This window comes from Pediculus humanus, genomic scaffold, assembly GCF_000006295.1.
Source record: "Pediculus humanus corporis 1103172107458 genomic scaffold, whole genome shotgun sequence".
Classification (NCBI taxonomy): Eukaryota; Metazoa; Arthropoda; class Insecta; order Psocodea; family Pediculidae; genus Pediculus; species Pediculus humanus.
The window spans coordinates 13,645-38,931 of record NW_002987078.1 but is presented as its reverse complement, the minus strand read 5'-3'; the positions used below and the strand labels follow the sequence as shown (position 1 = coordinate 38,931).

At 25.1% G+C, this 25,287-nt stretch overlaps 3 protein-coding genes across 3 annotated transcripts; all 3 read right to left on the bottom strand.

The window, feature by feature from the left end:
- Positions 1–3,550: 3,550 nt before the first annotated feature.
- Phum_PHUM109410 (uncharacterized protein) lies at positions 3,551–4,679 on the bottom strand (the record flags this gene model as incomplete). The annotated part of the gene is made up of 3 exons (XM_002424067.1): positions 3,551–3,571; positions 4,470–4,624; positions 4,673–4,679. The coding sequence occupies 3 exons, from the start codon at positions 4,677–4,679 to the stop codon at positions 3,551–3,553; spliced, it is 183 nt and encodes a 60-aa protein (XP_002424112.1).
- Positions 4,680–9,873: 5,194 nt separating this feature from the next.
- On the bottom strand, positions 9,874–11,268 carry Phum_PHUM109400 (uncharacterized protein; the record flags this gene model as incomplete). The annotated part of the gene is made up of 3 exons (XM_002424066.1): positions 9,874–9,938; positions 10,338–10,505; positions 11,193–11,268. 3 exons carry the CDS (start codon positions 11,266–11,268, stop codon positions 9,874–9,876), a joined length of 309 nt encoding a protein of 102 aa, XP_002424111.1.
- Positions 11,269–21,390: 10,122 nt separating this feature from the next.
- Positions 21,391–21,620, bottom strand: Phum_PHUM109390 (uncharacterized protein; the record flags this gene model as incomplete). Its single annotated transcript, XM_002424065.1, has 2 exons — positions 21,391–21,410; positions 21,452–21,620. The coding sequence occupies 2 exons, from the start codon at positions 21,618–21,620 to the stop codon at positions 21,391–21,393; spliced, it is 189 nt and encodes a 62-aa protein (XP_002424110.1).
- Between the last annotated feature and the right edge of the window lie 3,667 nt (positions 21,621–25,287).

The following is a 25,287-nucleotide window of genomic DNA, read 5'->3' as shown; positions in this document are numbered from 1 at the left end:
CATTATATATATATATATATATATATATATATATATATATATATATATATATATATATATATAAATTTTTCTTTTTATTCGCCTGAGGGAAAAGAAAGATAGTAAAAGAATAAATGGTAGCAAAAAAAGAAAGAGAGATAGAGATAGAGAAAGAGAGAGATAGAAAATTATACGATTGACCCAAAGTAAAGTAAAAAAAAAAAAAAAAGAAAAATTATAAAGCCTTTTTTCTTTTTTTTGTTGTAATTAATTACTTTTTAAAAAATAAATTTATGACCGTAGTAAAATTATTATTATTATTATTTTCTTTTATCATTTTTATTATTATTATTATTATTTACAAAAGAAACCTTAAGTTAAAAAAAAAAAGAAAAATGTAAATAATATTAAATAAACTTCAGGAGGAAACAGGAAATGTTTCAAACAGAAGAAAGAAAGAAAGAAAGAAAGAGAGAGAGGAAGAGAGAAAGAAAGAGAAGGAAAGGAGACACAAACTTTCTTTAATTATCTTTGAAATTTGTGTGGTTTGTTATTTAACTAAATAATTCTTTCTTTGTCAAATTAAGAATAACATTAAACAAAAAAAAGAAGAAGAATAAAAAAGGAAAGAAAAGAAAAAAAAAACTTTGGAAATATATTATTACATTGTAGGAAAAAAGAAAAAAGGTTTTGTTCTATAGCTCGTTGCTATAAAAAAAAAATGGTATAGCAATTACGTCATTTTATAAATTTTTTTTTTTTGATTTATCACAAGTTTTTTTCGTACCAGATTACAATAAAAAGAAAAGAGAAGAGAATCCGGATTTTTTTTATATAAATATAATAATAAAAAAAAAGTCTAGACTTATTTATAGACTATATTTAACTACAACTATGACAAATAATAATAATAATAACTTTTTTTATTACAATATAATTGCTATGTAATGTTTTTCCTTTAATAATTTCACGTGTTGTTGTTTTTTTATTTTTTTTTCTCACCGCCTTATTGAAACTTTTTTTTTTTTGATAGACCACATTATTTTTTTGTAAAAATCAATAAAATATTTTTAAAACAGGTAAAAATTTCAATAATAATAACGACACGACAAAAAAATCTCTTCTTACACGTCTTTTTAATCGTTTAAAAAAAAAATTTTCTTTTTTTCTAATTTTAAAATGACCTAACGTTTTATGTTTAGCTTATGAATAAAGAAGGTTTTTTAAAAACGAATAAAATAATAGGTGTTAAAATTTATTTGTATTTATTTATTTATTAAATTTCGAACGTGGATTTAGAATGTAAAAAAAAAAATTACACGCACAAAAAAAATAAAAATGGTTTAGGAAAGAAGAAAAAGAAACAAGGGGAGAATAATAATGATAGTAATAATAATGATGATGATAATAATAATAGTTTCTTTAACGGGCGATTAATTTTATTATATAGAAATCGTCGTCGTTTTTTTTTCTTTTCATTGATAACAAGTTACACGTTAAAAGATGATGCTAATAAAAATTTTTCGGGGTGTTCTTTTTTTTTTTTTTCATTTATTGTTTTGTAACTTTTTTCTTTTTTTTATTTGATTCTTATTGGAAAAATTTTTACTTTTCCTATTCTCATTAATTTTCCTTTTATTTTTTTTCTTACGCGCTTTTTTCTTCCCCCTTCCTCCCCTTCTCCTTTCACCTTTTTCTCCTTTTTCTTTTATCGATTTTATTGACACGTGTATGTATACGTGTAATTTTTGATTTGAAAATTTTATTTTTATTATTATTATTATTATTAAGTTTTGTTCATTTTTCAAGGTTTTTATTAATTTAAAAACAAAAACAAAATAAAAAAAAATTATTTTCTAGGTTAGTAACGTGGGACAAGTAGTAATTTTTTTTTTAAAAGAACCGTTTTCCCTAATTAATAAATATAGAAAAAATGTTCAACTTAGAATACTTCCACGTAATAGAAACTTACGTTTTTATCGTATATACGGCATATTTTTAAAAGGAATATTTTTTTTAAAGTATTTTTATCTCTTTTTATCATTCCCTCTTTTTCTCTTTCTCTCTCTCTCTCTTTGTCTTTTTCTCATCAAAGAATCTCATCCCTTCTCTTTTCTTTTTTTGTTATTTTCCTTTCATTCAAATTAATTTTTAAACAGAATTTGAAGAGGTTTTTGACCATTTGAGTAAATAATTATTATTTGCATTGATAAATTCGTCTGCTTACCAAACCTTTCGATTCCTTTACTTATTTCGTATTAATTATTATTATTATTATTATTATTATTATTATTATTATTATTATTATTTGAAAATAAATAAAATGATATTAATAATAACAAACGTTAGGGCGATCAATTTTAAATTTCGTTTTGTTTGTTTGTTTGTTCGATCGTTTGTCGAATCTTTAAGTTGTTTAATATTAAATTAATAAATAAATCGTGAACATTAATAATAATAATAATAATAATTAATTGAGTAACATTTAATTTATTTTATTTTTTTTTTTTTAAATGATGAAATCAAAAAAAAAAAGAAAAAATTATTGAAGTGGTTTTAGAAAAAATTATTACTCGTTAAGTTTTGTTGACAGGCAATTTTTTTTTAAGAAAAAAAGGAAATTAAAAGGAAAGAAAGTTTTTTTTTGATTTTACATTTTTTTTTACAAAAAAGGAATCGACATCAATTTACAAAAAAAAAAAGAAAATGGCTGTCAATTATTTTTTTCTTATTCTTTAATTTTTCGGCGAGTATTTTATTTAAAAAATTAATACTTTTTTTCATCATCATTGTCATTACGTCACCTTGATAAAAAAATTTTTTTTTTATGTTAAACTTAAAAGAAGCGAGGGGGAGGGGAAACTCGATAAGAAAATAATAAAAAAAAAAAAAAATTTTTTCGGGAATGAAATTTTCCCGATTTTTCTTTTTCCCTTCCCTTCGAACCTAACTTTATCAAACCCTCTCCTCCTAATACCTCTTCCCCTTCATTCCATTTTACGTTTGGGAATGAAAAAAAAAAGAAAAAGAAATGTTTTGGAAAAATGAAATTTAAGACCTTGTAAAATCTTCTTCTCAGGAAATAGAAAACAATAGAAATGGAAGGTAGTTTAATTTAGAAATAATGCATGAAAGAACAAATAGAACGAATAAAAACAAAAAAAAAATCAATTTTTTCTTTTGCTTCCACTTTACTTTCGATTTAATATTTTTAGACGAATTTAAAAAAAAAAAAAAAAACGCTTAAAATATAAAATGATAAAAAAAAAAATTTTTTTTATTTAATTTGTACGTCGAAAAATTTAATTTAATTTAATTTTTTTACTTTTTTTTCATAGAGTTTTAAAAACACCCATTCAAAGGTAAAAAAAAAAAATGAAAGGAAAAGGAAAATGGATAAAATTTTTAAAAAATAATTTAAAATTCAAAGGTAAATTTAAAAAAAAATTTATTTTTTTTTTTTTTTAGCTCGGAGGGAATTTGAAAAAAAAAACAACCAAATTTTAAAAATTAATTCTAGAATTATAAGATTTAAATTTAAAGGTAGGAAGGGCGTCCCCCTGCCCACTCCTCACCCTCCGCCAAAACAAAACTAAAAGGAAAATATGTGACGTCATAATTATAAAATAATTATGTGACGTAAGGAAAAAAAAAAAATTTTTTTGGAAAGATTCGTTCGTTGAGTGGTTGTTTAGTAAAAAAGTCAAAAAGGTTACGAAAAAAGGATGTGAGGAGGGGGGAGGAAGAGGAAGAGGAGAAGGAAGGTTGGATACGTTTACAAAATTTTAGGTCCTAAAATTTAATGATGACGATGATGATGATGATGAATTACAAAAACCTTTTTATATTATTCCGAAAAAAAAAAAAATTTTTCTTCGAATTTCCCCTTCCTCTACTCCTCCTTGTCCTGTTTCTCTCGTCGTTTTTTTCTCCATATCCGGTTTTTGGACACGTCAAAATAAAAATCACCCCTTCCTTTCCCCTTTTTCCCTCCCTCTTTTTCCCTCCCTCTTTTTCCCTCCCCCTTTTTCCTCCCCCTTTTTCCCTCCCCCCTTTTTTTTTACATTTAACTTACGGATTTTATTAATTTCGTTCATTCGAATTTTTTTTTTTTTTATACGCGTGACAAAATGTAAAAAAAAAAAAAAAAAAATTGAATTCCCAGAATGACTTTCGTTCCTTTTTTTTTTATTATAAAAAAAAGGTCAAAAGGTTTTTTCTTTTTATTATAAATAATAAAAGTAAAACGATGTAAAAGGTTCATTAACGTGAATTAAAATATAAATAAATAATTTTTTTTTAAATTTCGTTCGATGATGAATAATCTACCGCAGAAATGCGGTGGGGAGAAGGGAAGGGGGTGAAGGAGAAAGAGGAGGAGGATGCGAAGGAAAGGAAAATTTATTTTACCCGACATTAACGTCAAATGAATTATCATTATCATTATCATTATAGGTATTTATAATAAAATAAAAATTCTTACCGTTGACGTCGAGTTCGACCCATGAAACCAACGGTTCGTCTAATGCGTCATTTTTAGCTCTGCATTCGTATTTGGCACCTAAATCACCTCGTCCGATTGTTATTTTTATTTTATTACGACCCGTTCCGATCCCGTTGGAATCCGATTCCATTTGTTTATCACCTGGAAAAATATTTATAAAACAAACAAAAAAAAACGATCATTAGTCACGTGACATTTAAATAACCTTTACGAGAGGGGAATCTGATTGGTCGATCGTTCGGTCGTTAAAATTATCACATAAATTCTTTGTATAATTTTTCACTTTAAAACAAAAAAAATCAACTTTTATTTATTTCGTTTGTTTAAACAAACATACATTTTTATTTCCGGTTTTTCGTCGCCATTTTTATTTAAGTACGCATAATAATAATTATAATACTAATAATAATAATAATAATAATAAATTTTATTTTAATTAAATAAAAATATAAAAAAAAATTTTTTTTTAAATAAGAAAATTGTTTGTTTTTTTTCCGTTTGTTTGTTCGATTCCTCTCATTTGCTTCTTTTTGTTTATTATCATTATTATTATTATTAATATTATTACCATTATTATTATTATTATTTTTCTTCGTTAAGATAATTTATGACGATGAAATATAAAAAAAAAAAAAAAACAAACGAATGAATGAATACAAAAATTATCATCGTTTTGTTTTTGTTTTTTGAATTTGCGTTTGCTTGTTTGTTTGTTTGTTTGTTTGTTATATATTTTTTTTTTTTTTTAATTAGAAAACACAAATCCCGGTCAAAGGAGTTTTTGTTTTTTTTTTTTTTTTTTTTTTTTGGGGAAACGTAAAAAAACTTCTTTTTCGATTTTATTTTTTCAATTACGGTTTGTAATTAAAAGAAAAAAAAAAGGAAGACGATTCGAGCATGTAATTTTTTAAATTTAAAATAAAAAAACCCGCGAAAAATAATTAAAAGTAAAAATACAAACAGTTATTATTATTATTATTATTTGAAAGTTGAACCGGAAATAATACAAAAATGAAAATAATAAAAAACCAAATTAGGTAGTCAGAAACAAATAAAAAAAATATTTTTTTTTTTCCGTTTGTTTCGACAGGTTTTTTTTTTGTTATGCATTTTCGATTCTTTTTGCGTAAAAGAAAAGTGGGAGGGAACAGATGGGGGGAAGAGGGGGGAAAGGAAGGGGAGAGGAAGGGAGGGGGGAAAACAATCAAGAAAAGTCATTTTGGAAAATTTAACATTTCACAAAAAGAAAAGTAAAATATTTGACAGGGTAACAAGTTTCTTCTGTCACAAACAAACAAACAACAATTTTCAAATTTTCAACAAAACAATAATTTAAAATATTGCATTTATGTAAATCGCCATTTTTTTTTTTTTGGGGGGGGGGTGAACATAAAATCGATAATCTCGTTCGATATCGATTTTTTTAAATCGATTTAAAAATTATCAAAATCAAGATGGAGAAAAATTTTTTACACCGAAAAATTATAACGTTTTTTTTAAAATCAACCCTCCGATCATTTGTAAACTTTTTAAAAACGTAAACGAACTTTTTTTGTCGTGTCAAAAGAAAATAATAATAATAATAATAAAATCATTCGAATTCTTTTTTTTGTTCTTTACGAAACAATTAATTACGAAACAAAAAACAATAAAAAAAAAAAAATTTTTTTTTTTTTTTTTTCAAAGTGTGATTTTGTTTGCGTAATCATTATTCTTCAATCAATAATCGATAATTGATTATCTACGTCATCGAAATTGAGGGGGAAAAAAAAAGAAAAAAATAATAATGATAATAATAATAATCATTATTGCCATTTTTATTTTTTTTGTTTAGTAGCGATCCCAACAACCGATAAATTTTAATTAAAAAAAAAAAAAAAAAATTTTTTTTCACCCGCATGAAAGTGAAATCAGAAATTTTTTTTTTTTTATTTTGTTTACGTAGTAATAATAATAATAATAATGATGATAATGATGACGATGATGATGATGATAAAATGAAATTTAAAAAAAATGAAAATTTTAAATTTAATTAACGGAAAAAAGTGAAAAATTTTACGTAAACGGGAAAATTTTTTACAGACGCAAAAAATATAAATAAAATAATAATTATAATTTATATTAATTAAATAAAGAATTTTCGTAATTTTTTGTGGTAAAAGTTTAGTAGTATAATTTAGTCAGTTTTAGTCAAACACTAAATTTATCACGAGTAATAATAATAATAATAGCAATAGAAAAATAAAAGGAAGAAAAAGTTTTTTTTTTTTTTTTTCGAAGGGTAATTAATATAAGTTCCCGTTTAAAAAAAAAAAAGAAAATTTTTTATAAAATTTAAATTAAAATTTTTTTTTTAAAAGTTTTGTATTCTTTTTATTACAATAGAAAAAAAAAACAAACAAAAAGTGACGTTTTATAATATATTAAATTTGTTAATCAGTTTTTGTTACCTCCCTTTTTTTTCCTTCTCTCTTCCCACCCACCTTCCCTTCTCCTCGAAAAAAAGAAAAACAAAATTTACGACATCGACGAAAAAAAAGTTTATTAAATGAAAACTTTTTCAAAAAAACGAATTGAAATCGTCTATATATATAAATTTAAACGTATAAAGAAATTTAAATAATAATAATAATAATAATAATAATAATAATAATGTTGATGATAATAATGATAATAATAATAATAATAATAATAATAAGGAAAACAAAGTTTTTTTTTTTTTTTGTAAGTAGAAGAAAATTTATTTAAATTTATATTTATTTACATGGTTTTTAAAGTTGTATATAAATGTTGACTTTTATTTTTTACTTTCGAGAATAAAGAAAGAAAGAGAAGAAGAGAGAGAGAGAGAGAGAAAGAAAAAGGTAAAACAATAAAAGAATGAATGTAAAAAAAAAAAAAGAAAGAAAAGTAAAAGTAAGGAAAAGTTGAAAAAAAAACGATAGAAAAGAGTTGAAGCAAACAAACAGAAGACAAAATAAAATGAAAAAAATTAAAGCAAATGAAACAAAAAAAAAAAAAAATTTGGAAAGCGGGAAAGGGGAAAGAAGAGATGGGGAGACAGAGGAATAAAAGAAAAGTAAAAGAAAATGATTATGAGGACAATGAGAAAGAAAAATAAGAAAAACAAATGAAAAAAATGAATCTTAAAATTTTCACATTACGTCCGAAATAAAAATCATTTTTTTTTTTTTTTGCCACAAACAAACAACCGACGACGTCGTTTACCCCTCCTCTCCCCCCGAAAAAAAAGTTACTCAACAACAACAACGACGACGACAACAACAACAATTTTTTTTTTTTCCTGTCTGTCGTAAATAACAGTTACGGAAATTAGTTAAATAACTTTCTTCATTTAAATTTTTTTTTTTTTTTCCAGTTTTACGATTTACAAAAAAAAAAAAAAAAACGAAAAAAAAATTATTATTATTATTATTATTATTATTATTATTATTATTATTATTATTTTTAACTTATAATTTTTCCTTTTAAATTTCCATTTTTTTTTCTCTCTCCTTTCCTCTCCCCCTCCCTCCTTCCCATTTTTTTTCCTTTCTTGCAAAAAAAAAAAAAAAGAAAAAAAAATTATATAAAAAGTTTTTTTTTTTTTTAAGTTAATGCTAATGCCACGACAATTTAAATGATAACGTCTTGAAATTTAATTTATTTTTATAAAAAAAAAAAATGCGTTTAATAATTTTTTTTTTTTTGTTTAAATAATTATCTGATAAATTTTTTTGTTTTACGTACACTTAATATTATTATTATTATTATCACACGTCCGAAAATTATTAATTTGAATTTTTCCCGCATAAAAAAAAAATATTTCGCAAACGCTGTAATCGTCGTTCGTGTCGTCGTAGCCAGCCACCATTTTTTTTTTTTTTTTTTTTCAAATGTATTTTTCTCTTTAATTTAACCGTCTGAACAATTATCTGTATAACAACAACAACAACAAGGACAACTTTTATAAATATATAAATGTTTTACAGTCAATGAGTTGTAATTATTCTGATGAATAAATAAAGTTTGTTTCTCTTTACATTCTCTCTCTCTCTCTTTCTCTTTCTCTATTATTATTATTATTATTATTATTATTTTCGAACGGCTAAAAAGAAAGTAGAAAAATACCTAATTATTTAAAGTACTTAAGAAAAACATTTTATTAAATAGGCAAATTAATTTTTTTTCATTTCATTTCTTTTTATTTATTTATTTAAAGCGTCGTCTGCTGCAAAAAAGAAAAATTTCAAAACGCACAAACGATTTGCAGACGAATTAAATAATTTTTTTTTCCCTCGTCGATTGATAAAAATACGCGACGTGAATAATGAAGGAAAAATTTTGTTTTTTTGCGACAAAAAATGTGCAAACAAAACGACGAACGTCGAGAATTCATCGTCGAACGTTCCGTCTGATACCTTTCGAAAAAATATAAAATAAAATCGATCATGATGATGATGATACTCCTTTTTTCTTCCTGAATTGTTATTATTATTATTATTATTATCATTATTATCATTAAAATAAATTTAAACGTAAGGAGAAAAAAAAAAATTTTTTTTCTATAATCCGAAAAATATGAAACCGTTAAGATTACGAAAGTTTCCTTTCAAAATTTATTATGACGTCATCAAATAAAATAATATTTATGTGGATATCAATAAATTCGTAGTGTTATTCGAACAATGTTGAAGTGATTTTCAATTTTTTCCTTTTTTTTCTTTAACCCCCCTCCCCTCTCCTTAAATGGGGTCGGAAAAATATTTCTTCGATATCGTTTTTTCATTTAATTCCCACCCACCTGATTGGACGTTCGATTAAAATTTAAAAATCGTTCGAATCGGAATAGCTTTTCAAACGTGGATATTTTGAAAGATGTTCGACATGGTAGGTAGACATATTTGAAAAAAGGAGGAACGAATCGGGATGGTTGGAAAACTTTGCGGGGAGTGGAAATCCAGTTTTAGCCAGATTTTTGTATATTAAATAGGGGAAGAATATTCGGGAATCTTTGATGGGATTGGGAAAGGGTCTACCCGATAGACTCGCGGTACTTTAGGAAAAATCTACGTGAGAGGTTGAAAGGTCATTTATCGAAAAATTACTCTCACTTTTCCCGGAAACTTGGAAACCTTGCAAAAGAAGAGGGGGCAAATATTTTGCTTTCGTTTTTTTGGAGGAATGCGAAGTCCTCCCCCATATGCTCAACATTATTTAATGTTTATATTCTTTCGCTTGCGTAATCGCGGGATAAATGTTACCCGTTTTGTGACAAAAACACGCTTCCGGTCACGTGATGACGTAGTGACGTGTTTGTCACTACCAAGTTTATGAATTTCTAGAGTGAAAGGAGCGAACTCTCTGATTCAAGTATTATTTTCGCTACTTCACTCCCCTTCGATGACACAAGTTTTAAAAGATGTTGATTTGAAAAACTTAAGTTCATAGGTCACTAATAAAAAAAAAAATGGCAACAATAATAATAATAATAATAATTTGTGAGAACAAATTAAATAAAAAAAAGAAAAAAAAGTTTTTCTCACGAAAAAAAAGACTGATTAAAAGATTTCGTGATTCTTATAAAAATTTTTAGCCAACAGATTTTTTTTTTCATTTTCTTTTTTGTTTCCTCCCCTTCCCCCTTTATTTTTTTTTTTCTGGTGACACTGTAAAAGCACTTAATCTGAGAAAAACCTACCTTGAAAAGGTTCGAAAATAAAAAAAAATAATTGAAAAGTTTTTTGTTTTTTTAAATGGAATCCTCTCTGTAAAAATGGATTTTTTTTTTATAATTGTTTGTTTTAGATTTTTCTTTTTTTCCATTATGACGTCATAACGAAAAAAAACTCACCGTTCATTTGTATGGAACCATTCCACCATTCGACGATGGGCACGGGTTTTCCACCACCAGATTCACATAAAAGTGAAAATGAATTTCCTTCAATGAATGGACCGATAAGAGAAGAATTTTGTACTTCGGATTCGTCACTTCTGCTTATTTTCAAATATTCCGGTTTAACTGAAAAAAAAAAAAAATTTTTCTTTTTGAATTTTCCGATCGAGTTGCGTGGGGGGAGGGAGAGGAAGGGGGTAAGAAAAAAAATAATAAAAAAATTTTTGGAGCAAGTGGTTGGCAAAAAAATTCAATTCTACTTTTTTTTTTTTTTAAAAAAAATCCCGATTTAAGAGTATTATTATTTTTACAAATCATTTAACAAAAAAATTTTTTTTTTTTTCTTTTACCCTTTATTCGTTTTGAAAATGAGCCTTTTTCTTTTTTTTGGGCATATAAAAAAAATAGGTGGGAGAAAGGGGGGGAAAGGGAAAAACGAACCGAAAAAAAAATGAAAATGAAAATTGAAAAAAAAAATCGAAAGGAAAAAAACGATTGTTAAATCGTGTACGTTTTTTCCCCGTGTCTCAATATTTTTCACGCGTGGCCGAAACTTAATAAAACAAATATAAAAAAAAATTTTTTTTTTTCTACTTCCTCCTCCTCCTTCTCCTCCTTTTATTTTTTCATCCCCTCCCTCCCTTTCTCCTTTTTCCTTCATCCTTTTTGTGCTTTTGAATTCGGATGAATGATTTGTTCAATTGTTGTTGTTGTTGTTGTTACTGTGTTGTTTACACTGAATTATTTTTTACTTTTAAAATAATAAAACATTTATTCTCTCTCTCTCTCTTTCTCCCTCTTGCGTGTGCATACGAAATTGTTTTTTTTTCGTTTCGAATCGGAGATCAAAAATTTTTTTTGAAAATATGAGAATCCCTTTGATTCTCATTTTGTTTCTTTATGAAATTATAAATTAAATCTCTTCTTATTAAAACAATAAAGTCAAATGTTAAACATGAGTTTCCAACTTTTTTTTAGAATGTGTGCGAGTTTAAGGAAAAATAAAAAAAAATTTTTTTTTTTTTCATTCGTTTTCCTCATTAAATTTGAAACCTTAAAAAAATAACTTTCGTCATAATTAAAAATTAACCGATTTGATTTGTATTTAAATTTTTTTTCCCGCCCATTAAATAAATTATCGTGGTAGTAATGATGATGATGATAATAATAATAATAGACAAAAACGATTCCGATTATTACTTGAGAGGAGTGCTGTGAGGTGCACACTAAAATTTTAAAGAAAAAACCGGAAATTACGTTTTGAAAGGGAGGACCCACATTCTTGGTTAGCCGAAAAAATTCCGATAAATACATTCGACAAATCCTGCGTTCGCTGCGACAATAATAATAATAATAATAATAATATTATTATTATTATTATTATAATGCGTAAAAAGATTTTTGAGGGAAAATGATTTTTTTAAAAATAAGTCACGGTAAACCATTTATAGGAACGTTTTAAAGAATTAAATTTGTGGGTAGAAAAAAAAAGAAACCTAAAGAAAGATTTGGAATTTAAAAAAAAGAAAAAAAAAGGGAGAAAAAGCGAGGAAGAAAGAGAGAGAGAGAGAGAGAGAGAGAGAGAGAGAGAGAGAGAGAAGGAAAACAGCAAACTATAAAAAAAAAAAAAAGATAGAAGCAATTACTGGAATTTTTTCTTTTTTTTTTTTCAATTCGACGGATTCAATTAAAAACTATTAATTACGATGACGATGATGATGATAATGATGATGATGATGATGATGATAATAGTTTTTTTTTCTTTTCTGTTTTTAATGATTTCAACGGTGACGTAAACGCGACCTGATGATGATTATCCCGGTTATTTATTTACTCACGTTAATTTTATTATTTTTTATGTTTTTAATTTCCTTTTGCGCGTTTCAAAATTTGCGCATTACGTACGTGTCATCATCATCATCATCATTATCATTATCATTATCATCATTATCATTCCTCGTTAATTTTCAAACGAGTAGAAAAAAAAAAATTTATTTTAACATTTTAATTACACGTATTAATTTTCTTTTCTTTTCTTTTCTTTTTTTTAATAATTTTCCTCGTATTGTTTAAAGTTCAAAAATTAACACCGAACACACACGCACGTGTACTTACACGTGTACATTTATTATAATTTATATTAAACAATGTTTTTACATTATTAATTCGATTTGTTTCCGTCGTATTTTACCAACCGAACAAAAAAAAAACAACAACGAGTGAAATAAATAAGTCTTCATTTTACGTAAAACATTTTATTTTTTTTTTGAAAGGGGGAGGGAAAAAGGGGAAAGGGGAGGAAAAAGTTTCACCTTTTCTCATTTATTTTTTCCTTTCCTTCATTTTCCTCCCTACTCCTCTTCCCCTTTCTTCTCCCTTTTTTTTTTTTTTTTTTAGTACCTTTTTCGTTTGGTTTTTCTTTTTCATTGTTTTATAATACGCGCCATTTCATCGTGTTTTGGTTTTTTTTTTTTTTTTTACAAAATTGTCGGCAATTTCGATTCAACTCCACGCGTGGCACACACACACAAAAAATAGTTCGTTATTCTTTTGGGGATTTCCAAACGTTTATTTCAACGTAAAAATAGCGTAATAAAAAAAGGAAAGAAAAAAAAAATTTTTTTTTCTTTTCCTTTTCCTTTTCTTTTCCCTTTCCCCCCCCCCCATTCCTCCCCTTCACCGCCAACATTTCGTTTTTTTTTTTTCTTTTGAACCTTTGAGATTTGAAATCTTTTTATTCGATGTTACGCAATGAAAAGAGAGAAAGAGAGAGAGAGAAAGAGAAAGGGTATTACTAAACTCGTTGAAAGATTTACGGAAAAATTTTTTTTATTTTATTTTGTCAACAGAAAAGCGAAGAGAGAGAGAGAGAGAGAGAGAGAAGGGGGACGATGAAAGCATTAAAAAAAAACATTTATTTATTATTATTATTATTATTTGAAATTATTTATTTTTACGGATTTTGTGATGCTGTTGCTGTTGCTGCTGTCGTTGACAATATTTTCAAAAAACGATGACGGCTTGTCTCGCAACAGAAAAAAAAATATCATTTTCATAAAAATTTATAGGAAAATATTTTCGTTAAGTAATTAAATCGATCAAAAGTTATTATTCATAAATTTTTTTTCCATCATCTCCGTCCGCCATTTTGATATTTAAACTACGCGTAACGATTTATTGACATTTTTATGCGTTATATATAAAAAAATTGAATCGATTAAACGTTAGATTATTTTTTTTTGGGGAGGTTTTTTTTTCGTCGTTTTTTTTAACGTGGCATTAACATTCGTACAAAAAAATAAAAATTAATTGGACGAAAGTTTTTTCCTTTTTTTTTTTTTTTTTACAATCCTTAATAAAATAATTAAAATATAAATTTTTTAAAATATACATATATACGTACGTTCAGAAAAGAATTTTCTACTTTAATGCTCGAAAAGTGAAACGAAATGTGAAATTACAAGAAAACACAACAACATGCATAGAAAAAAAAGGGGAAAAAAGTAAAAAAAAAAAAAAAGAAAGAAAGAAAAGAAAGAGTAAGAGAGAGGGGGAGAGAGAGAGAGGAAAGAAAAATTTTAAAAAGGTTTTTCACAAAAGCAGATGGTACAAGTAAATTTAAAACCGGAAAAATAGGGAAAAAGGTTCCTGCGGTTTAAAACGCCAAATTCCCCCTCGACCTCACCTCACAACCCACCTCCCACCCCCCGCGCTCTCGATTTCAGGCACGCAATTAAAAAAGGAAAAATTTTTTTTTTTTTTGCAAAACCCCGGAAAAAAACAAATTGAAAACAATTATTCAATTTAATAAAACAAAAAAAAAAATAATAATTAATTAAAACAAATTTATCATAAGACGAAATTTTATTAAGTAAAGTGTTTTTTATTTTGAAAAAAAAAAAAAAAAATCGTCTGCTTTTATTAAAACAACAACAACAACAACACTACAACAAATAAGAGCAATACAATAGAAAAAAAAAAAATTTCTGATTTTGACAATTGTATATTGCTTTCATTTTATAAATAAATAAATAAAAATTGAAAAAAATTATTTTATTTTTTTTTACTCTTAAATTATTATTATTATTATTATTATTATTATTATCATTTATTTTATTTTTGTTTGTTGTTGTTGTTGTTGTTCCCAAATTAATAATAATTTCACTTTCATATTAAATAAAAATAATTAAAAAAAAAATAACAAAATTCGTTCGGTACATCAATTTTTTTATTTCCTCCGACTTTTTCTTTATACTAAAAAAAAGTTTTTTCGAATCAGGGTTGCCAATCATTTTCTTAAAAAAAAAAAAAAAAACAATAAAAATCTAACGAACGTCAATGAAGAATTTTTTTTAACGAAATCGAAAAACAAAAATTTTAAAAACAAAAAAAAACAAAACAAAAGGAAACTTTTTTTTTTTTTCATCTTTCTGATTTCTTTTCTTTCATTCATTTCTCTACGTTTCCCCACTCTCATTACCCTCCCCCTTCCACTCTCACTCTGTCTCCACCTCTTTTCCCTCTTCATCGTCAAATTATCTTCTGCTTTTAAATATATTTTAATTAGAAAATTTTCCAAATTGAAAAACGTTAAATTGTTATTTTAATTATTGACATCCATTTATTATTATTATTATTATTGTTATTATTATTATTATTATTATTATTATTATTATTATTATTATTATTATCATTGTAATTTTCTCAATGATTATCGCTTTTTAATCATTATCATCATCATTTTTTGTATTTTTCTTTTTTTTTTACTCCCCTCTTCCTAAATTTCATTGTTTTAGAAAATTTATAAACAATACAGAGCAAAAAAAATTCTCGTTTCTGATTGATCGGATCGTTCGGTCTTTACAAAAAAATTAAAATGTAATAACGTTATCGGAATTGATTATTATCATCATCATCACTTTTATAAAAGGGTAATTTTTTCGCAAAAAAAATAAATAATAATAATAATAATAATAATAATAATAATAATAATAATAATAATAATAATAGTAAATACGGTGAATTTCGTTTATAATTTGCAAAAAGTACGACTATGGCGACGTCGATGATGACGTAGACGATGACGTAGACGAACAACAATAGATTATTTTTATAGACTCAAAACACGAGTTAAAAATTTATAGTGCTTTTTTATAAAAATATTATCATTATTTTTTTTAAAAACAGTAAAAAAAAACGATATATAGCGCTATTATAACTGTCAGTATACGACAAATAATTTTTTTTTTTTACGTGGATTCTATAGAGGAAGAGTAGAAAACAAATAAAAAAAAATGGAGGATTTCACAACAATAACAAAACATAAAATAAAACTGTTCGATTGTAATTATCATTACTACAACGAGAATACTAAAAAAAAAAAAAAAACTCGGGTAGCAGGTGATGAAAATTTTCAAAAGCTTTTTAATGCTCGATGGGTACTTTATCGTTTAACCCTAAATTATAAACGTAACGATGTTAATGGAGGCCTTTTTAAATGAGCACAAACGGAAATTTACTTTAAACTCGATCGAATTAATTTTTTTTTAAATCGAATATATGTTTTGTATTATGACGTCATCGTGAGAAAGTCTATACGGATTAATATTACGACGTTACGTTTGTTTATAAGAAAAAAAATCGCATTGGTGGTGGTGATGGTGGTGATGGGGGTGGCGGTGGTAAAGGGGTTGGTGATAGTGGTGGTGGTGACAGTAAAAAAAAAGCTTTAGTACGTTTTTTATTTTGTTTATTCGAGTTTTCTATTCCGCTTGAATTATTTAACCGGAATCCGATTTAAAAAAATTTTCAAGGAATAATTATTTAACAACTTTTTTTTTTTTTTTAAAGTCATTTTTTCCACTAAAAGAAAAAAAAATGGCGATAATAATTTTTGATTTTAAAACGGTTTTCTCCTCATAAAATTAAGTGTTAAATACAAAGAGCTGAACATTTTATTACTTTTTATATAAAAAAAAAAAAAAATAGAAAAAGTTTTTCTTTTTTTTTTCTTTTTTTTCTTATTTTTAAGTTTATTTACTTAATTAAATTTTCTTTTTTTTTTTTTTTTAAACATAAAAGTCGAGGACGACAAAAAAAAATTTAATAATGATAATAATAATGATAATGATAATGATAATAACGATAAAAAAGAAAAAAATTTATCGGATTTTTTTTTGCATTTTCTCCATTTTTTTTTATTTTTTTTTCGAAAGACTAAATAAATTTTAAATAAATAAATAAAAGTTAACTAAAACTAATAAACTAATTAGTCTATAAGATTACTAAATTTATTATTATCATTATTATTATTATTATTTTTAATTAAAAATCGTATTAAAAAAAAAAACGAAAAAAGAAAGAAAAAAAATTTTTTTTTTAAATGGATTTTACTTTAAAGCGCCATGAAAAATCGAATTTTTTTTTTTAGTTTTTTAATTTCAAATAAAAAATGGCGTCGGGTTATCACGTGAGCGAGAGAGATTAAGTATTAATGAAATTACAATAAATAATTATGAGAATTTTAAATGATGTTAGATGAGAGAGAAATAATGATGATGTAACTCTGAAAAAGAATTTCGGTTAGAAGAACGAAAAAAAAAATTTTTTTTTAAAAAGGGGAGACCACAAGAGAGAAAAAGGAGGGAATAGGAGGAGGAAACAGGAGGAAAAGGATGGGGGGAGGGAAAAAAAAGATTTTTGTAAATTTTTTTGGTCTGACCCTGTTTTTTTTCAAGTGATTTATTATTTTCTTTTTTTTTCTTTTTTAAAAAAACGCAAAATTTTACAATATATTAAATCTAGTATAATTAAAAGTTAAACGTTGAATTTAATTACGTTAAAATTATTATTTTTTTTTTTTTAAAAAAAAGCGTGGGTAAATTCAAATTAATTTCACGTAATAAAACTTATCGGAAAATTATGTAAAAAAAAAAAAAAAGAAAAAAGAAAAAGAAAAATTGTCGAGAACGTATGGTAAGTAAAACCGTAGTAAATCTTTTTTTAGAAGGCGGTAGTGGTGGTGGTGGTGATGGTGGTTGGAATGAGAAAGAATCTAATGCTATGTTGTTGTCATGGTTTTTCTTCTTCCTTTTCTTCTTCTTCCCCCCATTTTTTTTTTTTAATTTTCTCTCTCTCACTCTCACTTTCTCTCTCTTTTTTATTTTGCCTAACAAATTGTAATAACATCTTATTGGTAAATTATTAAAAAAAAATAATAAAATAAATAAAAAAATTTTTTTAATTAAAAATCCGATAGTTAATAAGAGTTAAGAACCAAATATATTTTTTTCTCTCTCTTTCACTTTTTTTTTATGTATTAAAAAAAAATTTTTTATACGTGTCAGCAGTTAAATAATGCCGCAAAACCTTTTCGAGTTATAATTTACCCTCGAATACAAAAAAAAAAAAAAAATTTTTTTTTATTTAAAAACTTTTTCTTAAGTAATTGTGTTTGTCATTTTTTTTTTCGCAAGTAAAAATTAAACGAAAGGAAAATTATTATTATTATTTTATTAATTTTTTACGGCGGAATTAATAAATAAATAAAAAAAAAAAATCACTTTTTACATTTTATTCCTACGTCCTTTAAACGAGTAATGAGTTGTAGTTTTTACATTTAAAATTTTTAATTTGTTTACACACGTGATGTCATATCCTTTATTTACAAGACAAACGTTTCGCGAACGAATTTAATAAGGAACTCTCACGCCATTATTTAGCATATGTTTAAATTATATTTATTTACAATTCGAGCAAAAAAAAAAATTTATTTTTACAAATTCGCAAACGTGAACGAACGATTTTTTTTCCCTTTTTTTTTCTTTTCTTTTTTTTATGTTTGTTCGCTTGTTTGTTTGTTTGTTTGGTTTTTTTTATTTTTATTCGGTTGTTTTTTCCAGATTATTTACGGAGACGAGAGAGAAGAGAAGGGGAAGGTTTTTTTTTGCTCCTTTTTTTTTTTTTAAATAAATTTTAAACGAATGTAATTTATCTCACGTTAAATTGACACATTTTTTTTTAAACAGAAAACAAATCGAAATTTTAGTTTTCCAATTTCTTTTTACCAAAAAAAAAAAAAAATGGTGGGTTTGTTTGATTACGTGGCACCATCGGAAATTTGAAATTAAGCGTGAGAGAAAAAATTTTTATAATGGATAATAATTTATTAACGGAAAAAAAAAAAATAGTTATAATAATAAAATGTCGCAGCATAGTTTCGACTTGAATTTTTTTTTTTTTTATAAATGAATCAAAATTTAAATATTAAAACGTTCAGAAAAGAAAGAATGAGTGTTATCGATAAATATAACTCGTGAGTTTCGAGAAAAAAGTACGGGTGCGAACATGACGTGAATACATAGTTTTAAATTTATGATAAAAAAAAAATAAATAAATAAATAAATATTGAATGACAGAAATAAGCGTAAATAATATAAATCGTATTTAACGGTGAATTTACCTTCGTAAAACTCTCAACTAAAGTAAAAAAAAAATATTTTAAGGATCGTAACAGTTACTACACCTTTATTCATTTCTCATCCCTTTTTAAATTTCACCCTCTTAAATTTAAACCATCTCTCTCTCTCTGATATTTTTTATTTCTATTTTTTGTGTGCGTGTGTGAGAAACGAAACGTAAGGTATTAAAAAAAAGGAAAGAAAAGGAAAGTAAAGAAAGAAAAAAAACCGGTAAAAATTTATTTACGTAGAAAATTTTCTAAAGGAAAAGTTAAGCTTGCAAGTTATGAAGAACTCAATTTAGTCAAAAAAAAAAAAAAAAAAAAAAAAAAAAAAAGGAAATTTGAATTGTATATTTCTCCTTTAAAAATCGACGTTTTTGTGGTTCATTGAGCCTAAAAATCTGAGAATGAAAAAAAAAGAAAAAAAAAAGAGTTATGGCGCCAAATGCTAAGTCAAATATTAGAAAATAAAATAAAAAAGAGAGAAAGTGTATGAAAAAGAAAGAGAGATATATGGGGGGAGGGGAGTAAAGGGAGAAGTGATAAGTAAGAGTAGGAAAGAAAATATTTTATAAAATTCTACTCTTTATTGGCAAATATATGTGTATATATATATATATATATATATATATATATATATATATATATATATATATATATATATATATATATAAAATAGGGAACCTTTTCTATTTTGTTTTGAAATAGAGAAACAAAATCACTTTTCCTTTTTTTTTATTTCCTTTTTTTTTTTTTTAAATCATTTTTACTAAGAGCTTTTTTTGACAAATAAGCGAATTTAATGACTTACCATTTTAAAATTTTATTATACTACTTTTTCTCTTTTTAAATCTGTTTTCAAAAAATTTTTAAATTTACTCTTTGATTCTTCCGCAACCCCCCCCCGCCTCCCGCCCCCGCTTCCCTCTCTCATCATCGCTCACGCACGCACGTTCCCTTTTTAAAAATTTTATTTTACGTTTTTAATTGTAGATTCGGCGTTAAGTTAAGATATAAACAAAAAACGAGTAATAAAACAAATCATTCCAAAAGTTTTCGATGTAAAAATAAAGTTTGTTGTCGACGACAACGACGACGACGACGATGACGACGATGGCGATGACGTCAAAAAATATTTTTTTTGATTGATTAAATATTTCATTTTTTTTTTTTGCCTTCAACTCCATTTTACACCCCTCCCCCCCGTCGAAAAAAAAAAAATTAGTTAAAGTTTTAGAAAGAAAAAAAAATGGTACTTTTGTCCTCTTCTCTCTTTCTTCCTCCTTCGTACTACCCCCCCCCCTAGAAATCCTTTTTGTAATCATCATCTCCCTACCTTTTTTTTTTTCTTTTTTTGTTCATCCTTTTGTCAAAAACTTTTTCCCAATTTTGAAATTCAAACAATGAAATAAAAAATCTTTTTATTTCCAAAAAGGAGAAGAAAAACGTTAAATCCGATATTAATTTCTTTACAAATTTTTAATAATAATAATGAAAAAAAAGACGTGGTTTTAGATTTTTAGTCCCGAAAAGTTTTTTTTTTTTTTGTTACGTGAATAATCGATAAAATCTTTTTTTTTCGTTCGTCATTTTTATTTAAAGGATAATAATAATAATAATAATAATAATAATAATAGTTTTGTCGTCGTAAATGAATTTTAAAATTTTGTAATTTTCCTTCGAGTATTATCATTATCATCATTATTATTATTATTATTATCATTCGAACTTAATTATTTACCGCCTTTGAATGGTAATTTTTGTTATTTTTTTTATTTTTAATTTTCTTGTTTCTCTTCACAAACATTTTTTTTGTCGTCGTCTCGTCATCGTCACCATCATTACCATCATCATCATCATCATCACCATCATCATTATTATCATCATCATCATTGTTTAATTCATCCTGTGGGTAAAAGCACCATTTTATCCACCTTTATGTTACAAAAACTGTTTACCGTTCGTTTGTCTACTTTTTTCTTCCTCTCTCTCTCTGTCTCTCTTCATCTTTATTGTTTTAAATTATACAGTAATAATTGCATTTCTTTTTTTTCTTTTTTTTTTTCATTTTGTCATCTTTCACTTTGTTCTTTTACATTTTCACCTTCCTTCTCCCTCCCTCCCGTCACCCTTTTCCCCCTTTTCTTTGTCGTCTCGTTTAACCTTTTTTGCGAGGAGAAAAAAAAAACAATATCGTCTGCTTCTTTAATTACATTTTCCAACGTCATATTCTCGTCGTACATTTTTTTTTTTTTTTTTCGAAAGACAAAATACATTATTATCATTATTATTATTACGTTTAAATTTACTTTTTTTTCCGTAAAAAAAATTTATTTACAGTTGAACAAATTTTTTTTTTTTCCACGACGATGATAATTAATAAAACGTGTGGAAAGGTAATGGGGGGGGGGAGGAAAGGGGAGATAAAAATTTCTTTTAACTTTCAAACAAGTTTTAAGGTCAAAAGTTTTCATTCATTCATTCAATCAACTTCATAATAATAATAATAATTAATTTTATCATCATCAACACCTTTCCCCCACTTATTTGTCAATCAAAATTTAATTTACCTTTAATAAAAAAAAAAAAAAAAAAATTGTAATAAACTTACTTTGGGTGATTAAATTAATGAATTGAACGACTGCACATCCCTCTTCAACTTCAATATATGTTATCTCGCATTTATAAAGAGCTTCATCGGTGACGTGAAGAGGTTTTATTCTGAGGCTCGTCCTTGTCGCATTATGGTCGTATATGAGCTCAGTTCTGGAAAATTTCATTTTTCATTATGTTAATAAACATAAACTATCGAAAATAAAATAGAAAAATTACATTTATTACACGATATAAATCGATATAAACAAAATAATAATGATAATAATAATAGAGTTTTATTGCTTTAAAGTTGTGATATGAGAGTGATAAGTGTAAATATATATGTGATTATTTTTAACACGTGAGAAAACTACGATAAACTCCTCTCTAAACGAAAAAGAAAAACAATTTAAAGGAAAAAAAAAACTCGGGGGGTTAGAAAATGTCAGGAAAACACGAAAGATGAAGGGAGGAAGGAGAGAGAAAAAAAGAAAATTGTGAAAAGTTATATACGAATATATATAGGAGGAGAACGAAAACGAGAATAATTTAATTTTTTTTTTTTTTTTTTTAAATTTTCCGGTATCACTTTAATTAAAGTTAGGTAGGTGGTGGTAAGTTTGTTACGAAAACTTTTTTCTTTTTCTACCCTAAAATCAAAAAGAGGGATTAAAACCGATATAAAATAAGATTTTTTTAAAAAAAAGAAATAAAAAAAATAGAAACGTTCGTAGTAGTAGTAGTTGTTGTTTAACAAAGTGTGATAAAGACAGAGAGAGAGAGAGAGAGGGAGAGAGATGGGAAGGAAAGGAAAGGAATATGAAGGGGAAAAAAATAAAATAAAATGTTTTCTTTTTTTTTTTTAAATATCGATAAATTTTCTTTTTTTTTTTTTCAATTAACTTCGTGTACACGCGCACATGTACGCACACACGCACACACGCACACCCATGATATATTTTGTATTAAAAAAAAAATGAAATAATAGTTTATAATTCGATTTTTTTGTTCTCGAAGGAATTATATTACAAGTATAAAACAAAAAAAACGGTCCATCTTTCAATCTTCTTGTTGTTTTTTTTTTTTTTTTTTCGAGAGAGAGAGAGGGTAAATATAATGAACGTCAACATAACATAACATAAATCATGTTCGGTTTAATGTTAAGAATTCGATGATTCCTCATTTCCTTTCGTTGAATCCGCACCACGTGAATGAATAAACTTTCTTTTGAAAAAATGAAAGAGAGTAAAAAATAAATTTAATTAATTTTATTTATTAAATTAATAATTAATTAATTTTAAATAAAACTATTATTATTATTATTATTATTATTATTACTAAAAAAGCGATAATAATAATAATAATGATAAAGAAATCGATGATATAAAAAAAAAAATAATAATAATTTTCTAAAATGATTTTATCACGTATGAAAATTACAACACATGACGAAACTGTTTTCGAAATTTTTTTTTTTTTAACGTTAACCTTTTAACCTTTTCCCTCGGATCAAATAATTTTTAGAAAAGTTAAAAATAATAATATTAATAACAATGATAGGAAAAAAAAATTGGAGGGAGGAGGAGGGGAATGGGAGGTGTTAAATCTTATCATTTTTCGATTTCGAATGATTATTTTTTAAAAATATTGGTTATGACTTTTCAAAAATTTTTCTGATTTTTATTCTTTCTTCTTCCACGTCTTTTTTTTTTACGTGCTTTCGAAAAGCGTGTTATTTTGTTGCGTATAATAATTAGTTTGGGGAGATAGAAAGAGTGAGAGAAAGAGAGATAGAAAAAAAAAAGGATAAAAAAATTCGATATTACAAAAAAAAAAAAAAATTTTTTTTTCCCTTTGAAAGTTCGAGTTAAAAAAAAAAAAGGAAAAATATATATATAAAAAAAGGTTTAATTATTTTTCTTTATTGAATTCCTTTTTTTTTTTTTTTTTTTGAAAACGAATTTAAAAAGGTATGCCTAAGGCTCGATGATAAAAAAGGGCTTAATTTTCAAAGGTTCAATTTTTCGGGATGCGTGCTTATAGAGTCCGTTTAAATGTTGACCGCAAGCCATCGGGTTAAGAACAACAGCAACAACAACAACGACGACCATTTCCTTTGTTTCTAATGATAAGTGCTTTTTCTTTTTTTTTTTGCGGGGGGAGGGAAGTAGGGAGTGAGAGAAAATAATATTTTAAAAGTAAGAGAATACGAAAAAAAAAAAAAGGAAAATTTTAACGGGTAATAGGAAACTGAGAAAATCCTTTGTGCTTACAACCCTCAAAGTATTTATTAAAATGAAACATATTATTTATAATAAAAAAAAAAAATTCAAGTGGAAACGAACCGAAAAGGCATTTTCCATTTTTTTATTGTTTTTAAAATCCGTCAAATTTTTCCTTTTTTCCTTTTTTTTAAATATTTATTTCATTTAAAAAGTTCAAAAACTATTTTGACCCGTTTTAAAAACGACCGGTCACCTTTTAAACTTTTTTAATATGACCGCATTGTTTCTTTTCACTTAACTTTTCTTTTATCCCCCTCCTCTCCCTTTCCCTTCCTTCCCTTCCTCCTTCCTCCTCTCTCGTTCAAAATTTTTTTATTGATGATAATAATAAAAAAAGAAAGTTTTCATTTAGAAAGTTTATTTATTTATTTATTGTTTCAAATAATATAAGGAAAATTTATGAAACGTGTGACGTCACATTTGAAAAAAAAAATGATTTTAATACTTTTCTCTCGTACGTGTTATATATTTATCAAATCAATTACGTAATTTTTTTTATTTTTTGTAATGAAAAATATTATTATTAAATGCACTAAATAATTATTACGTAACACATCGGTAATAAAAATAAATAAATAAATTTTATTTTAAGGAGAAACATCAAAAGAATTTTTTCATTTCTTTTTTTTTTCTTTTTCTTTTTTTTTCTTCCGTTCATTTATTATTTGAACGTCGAACGTAGAATTTCGAACGGTTTACTCACACGTATGAAAATGTGATGATAAAATAATATTAATAATAATAATAATAATAATAATAATAATTATTATTATTATTATTATAATAATAATAATAATAATAATAATTACGTAATTTTTACAAAAAAAAAAGAAAAGAAAGATTTACGTAACAAAAAATAACGTATCGAAAATCAATTAGAAAAATACTAACCACATTCGCAAACGTTAATTCATTCATTCCTTCATTCATTCATTTATTCATTCACTGACTAAAAACGATAAGATTGAAAAAAATAATAATAATAATAAATTCAGTTTCTTTGCTTATAACAAAAAGTATAAAAAAATTTAATTCAAAAAAAAAAAAAATTCAATTTTGTTTAAATTCAATTTTTTCCTTGCATTAGGTACGAACGCATAATTTACCCACGCATAATGCGTATGCATAAACCCCACGCACACACGCACACGTACATTTTTTCGAGGTAAAAGCTTTTTAAAATTTTTATTATATTCGTTTAGCCAAAATAAAAAAATTTTCTTTTCTTTTCCTTTCGTTAAATTCGTTTCGTCGCAATTTTTTTTTTAATATAACCCTTTCCGTTATTTTTTATTAAATGTTATTATATAATTATAAAATCAATAATTTTATTAAATTGATCCTCCTCCTTATTTATTTACATATAATTGAATTAATTAAAAAAAAAAATGGCGACGTAAAAAAGTAAAAAAATTGAAATAATTTTTTTTTAATTTTACCTCGAATTAGTCTCAAGATTTAATTGAAAAACGGTTCGACGATGAATTTAAATTTTAAATCTTTTCGCCTTATGTGAAATTATTTTTCCAAAAATCATTATCGTCTGCTAATGTTATTATTATTATTA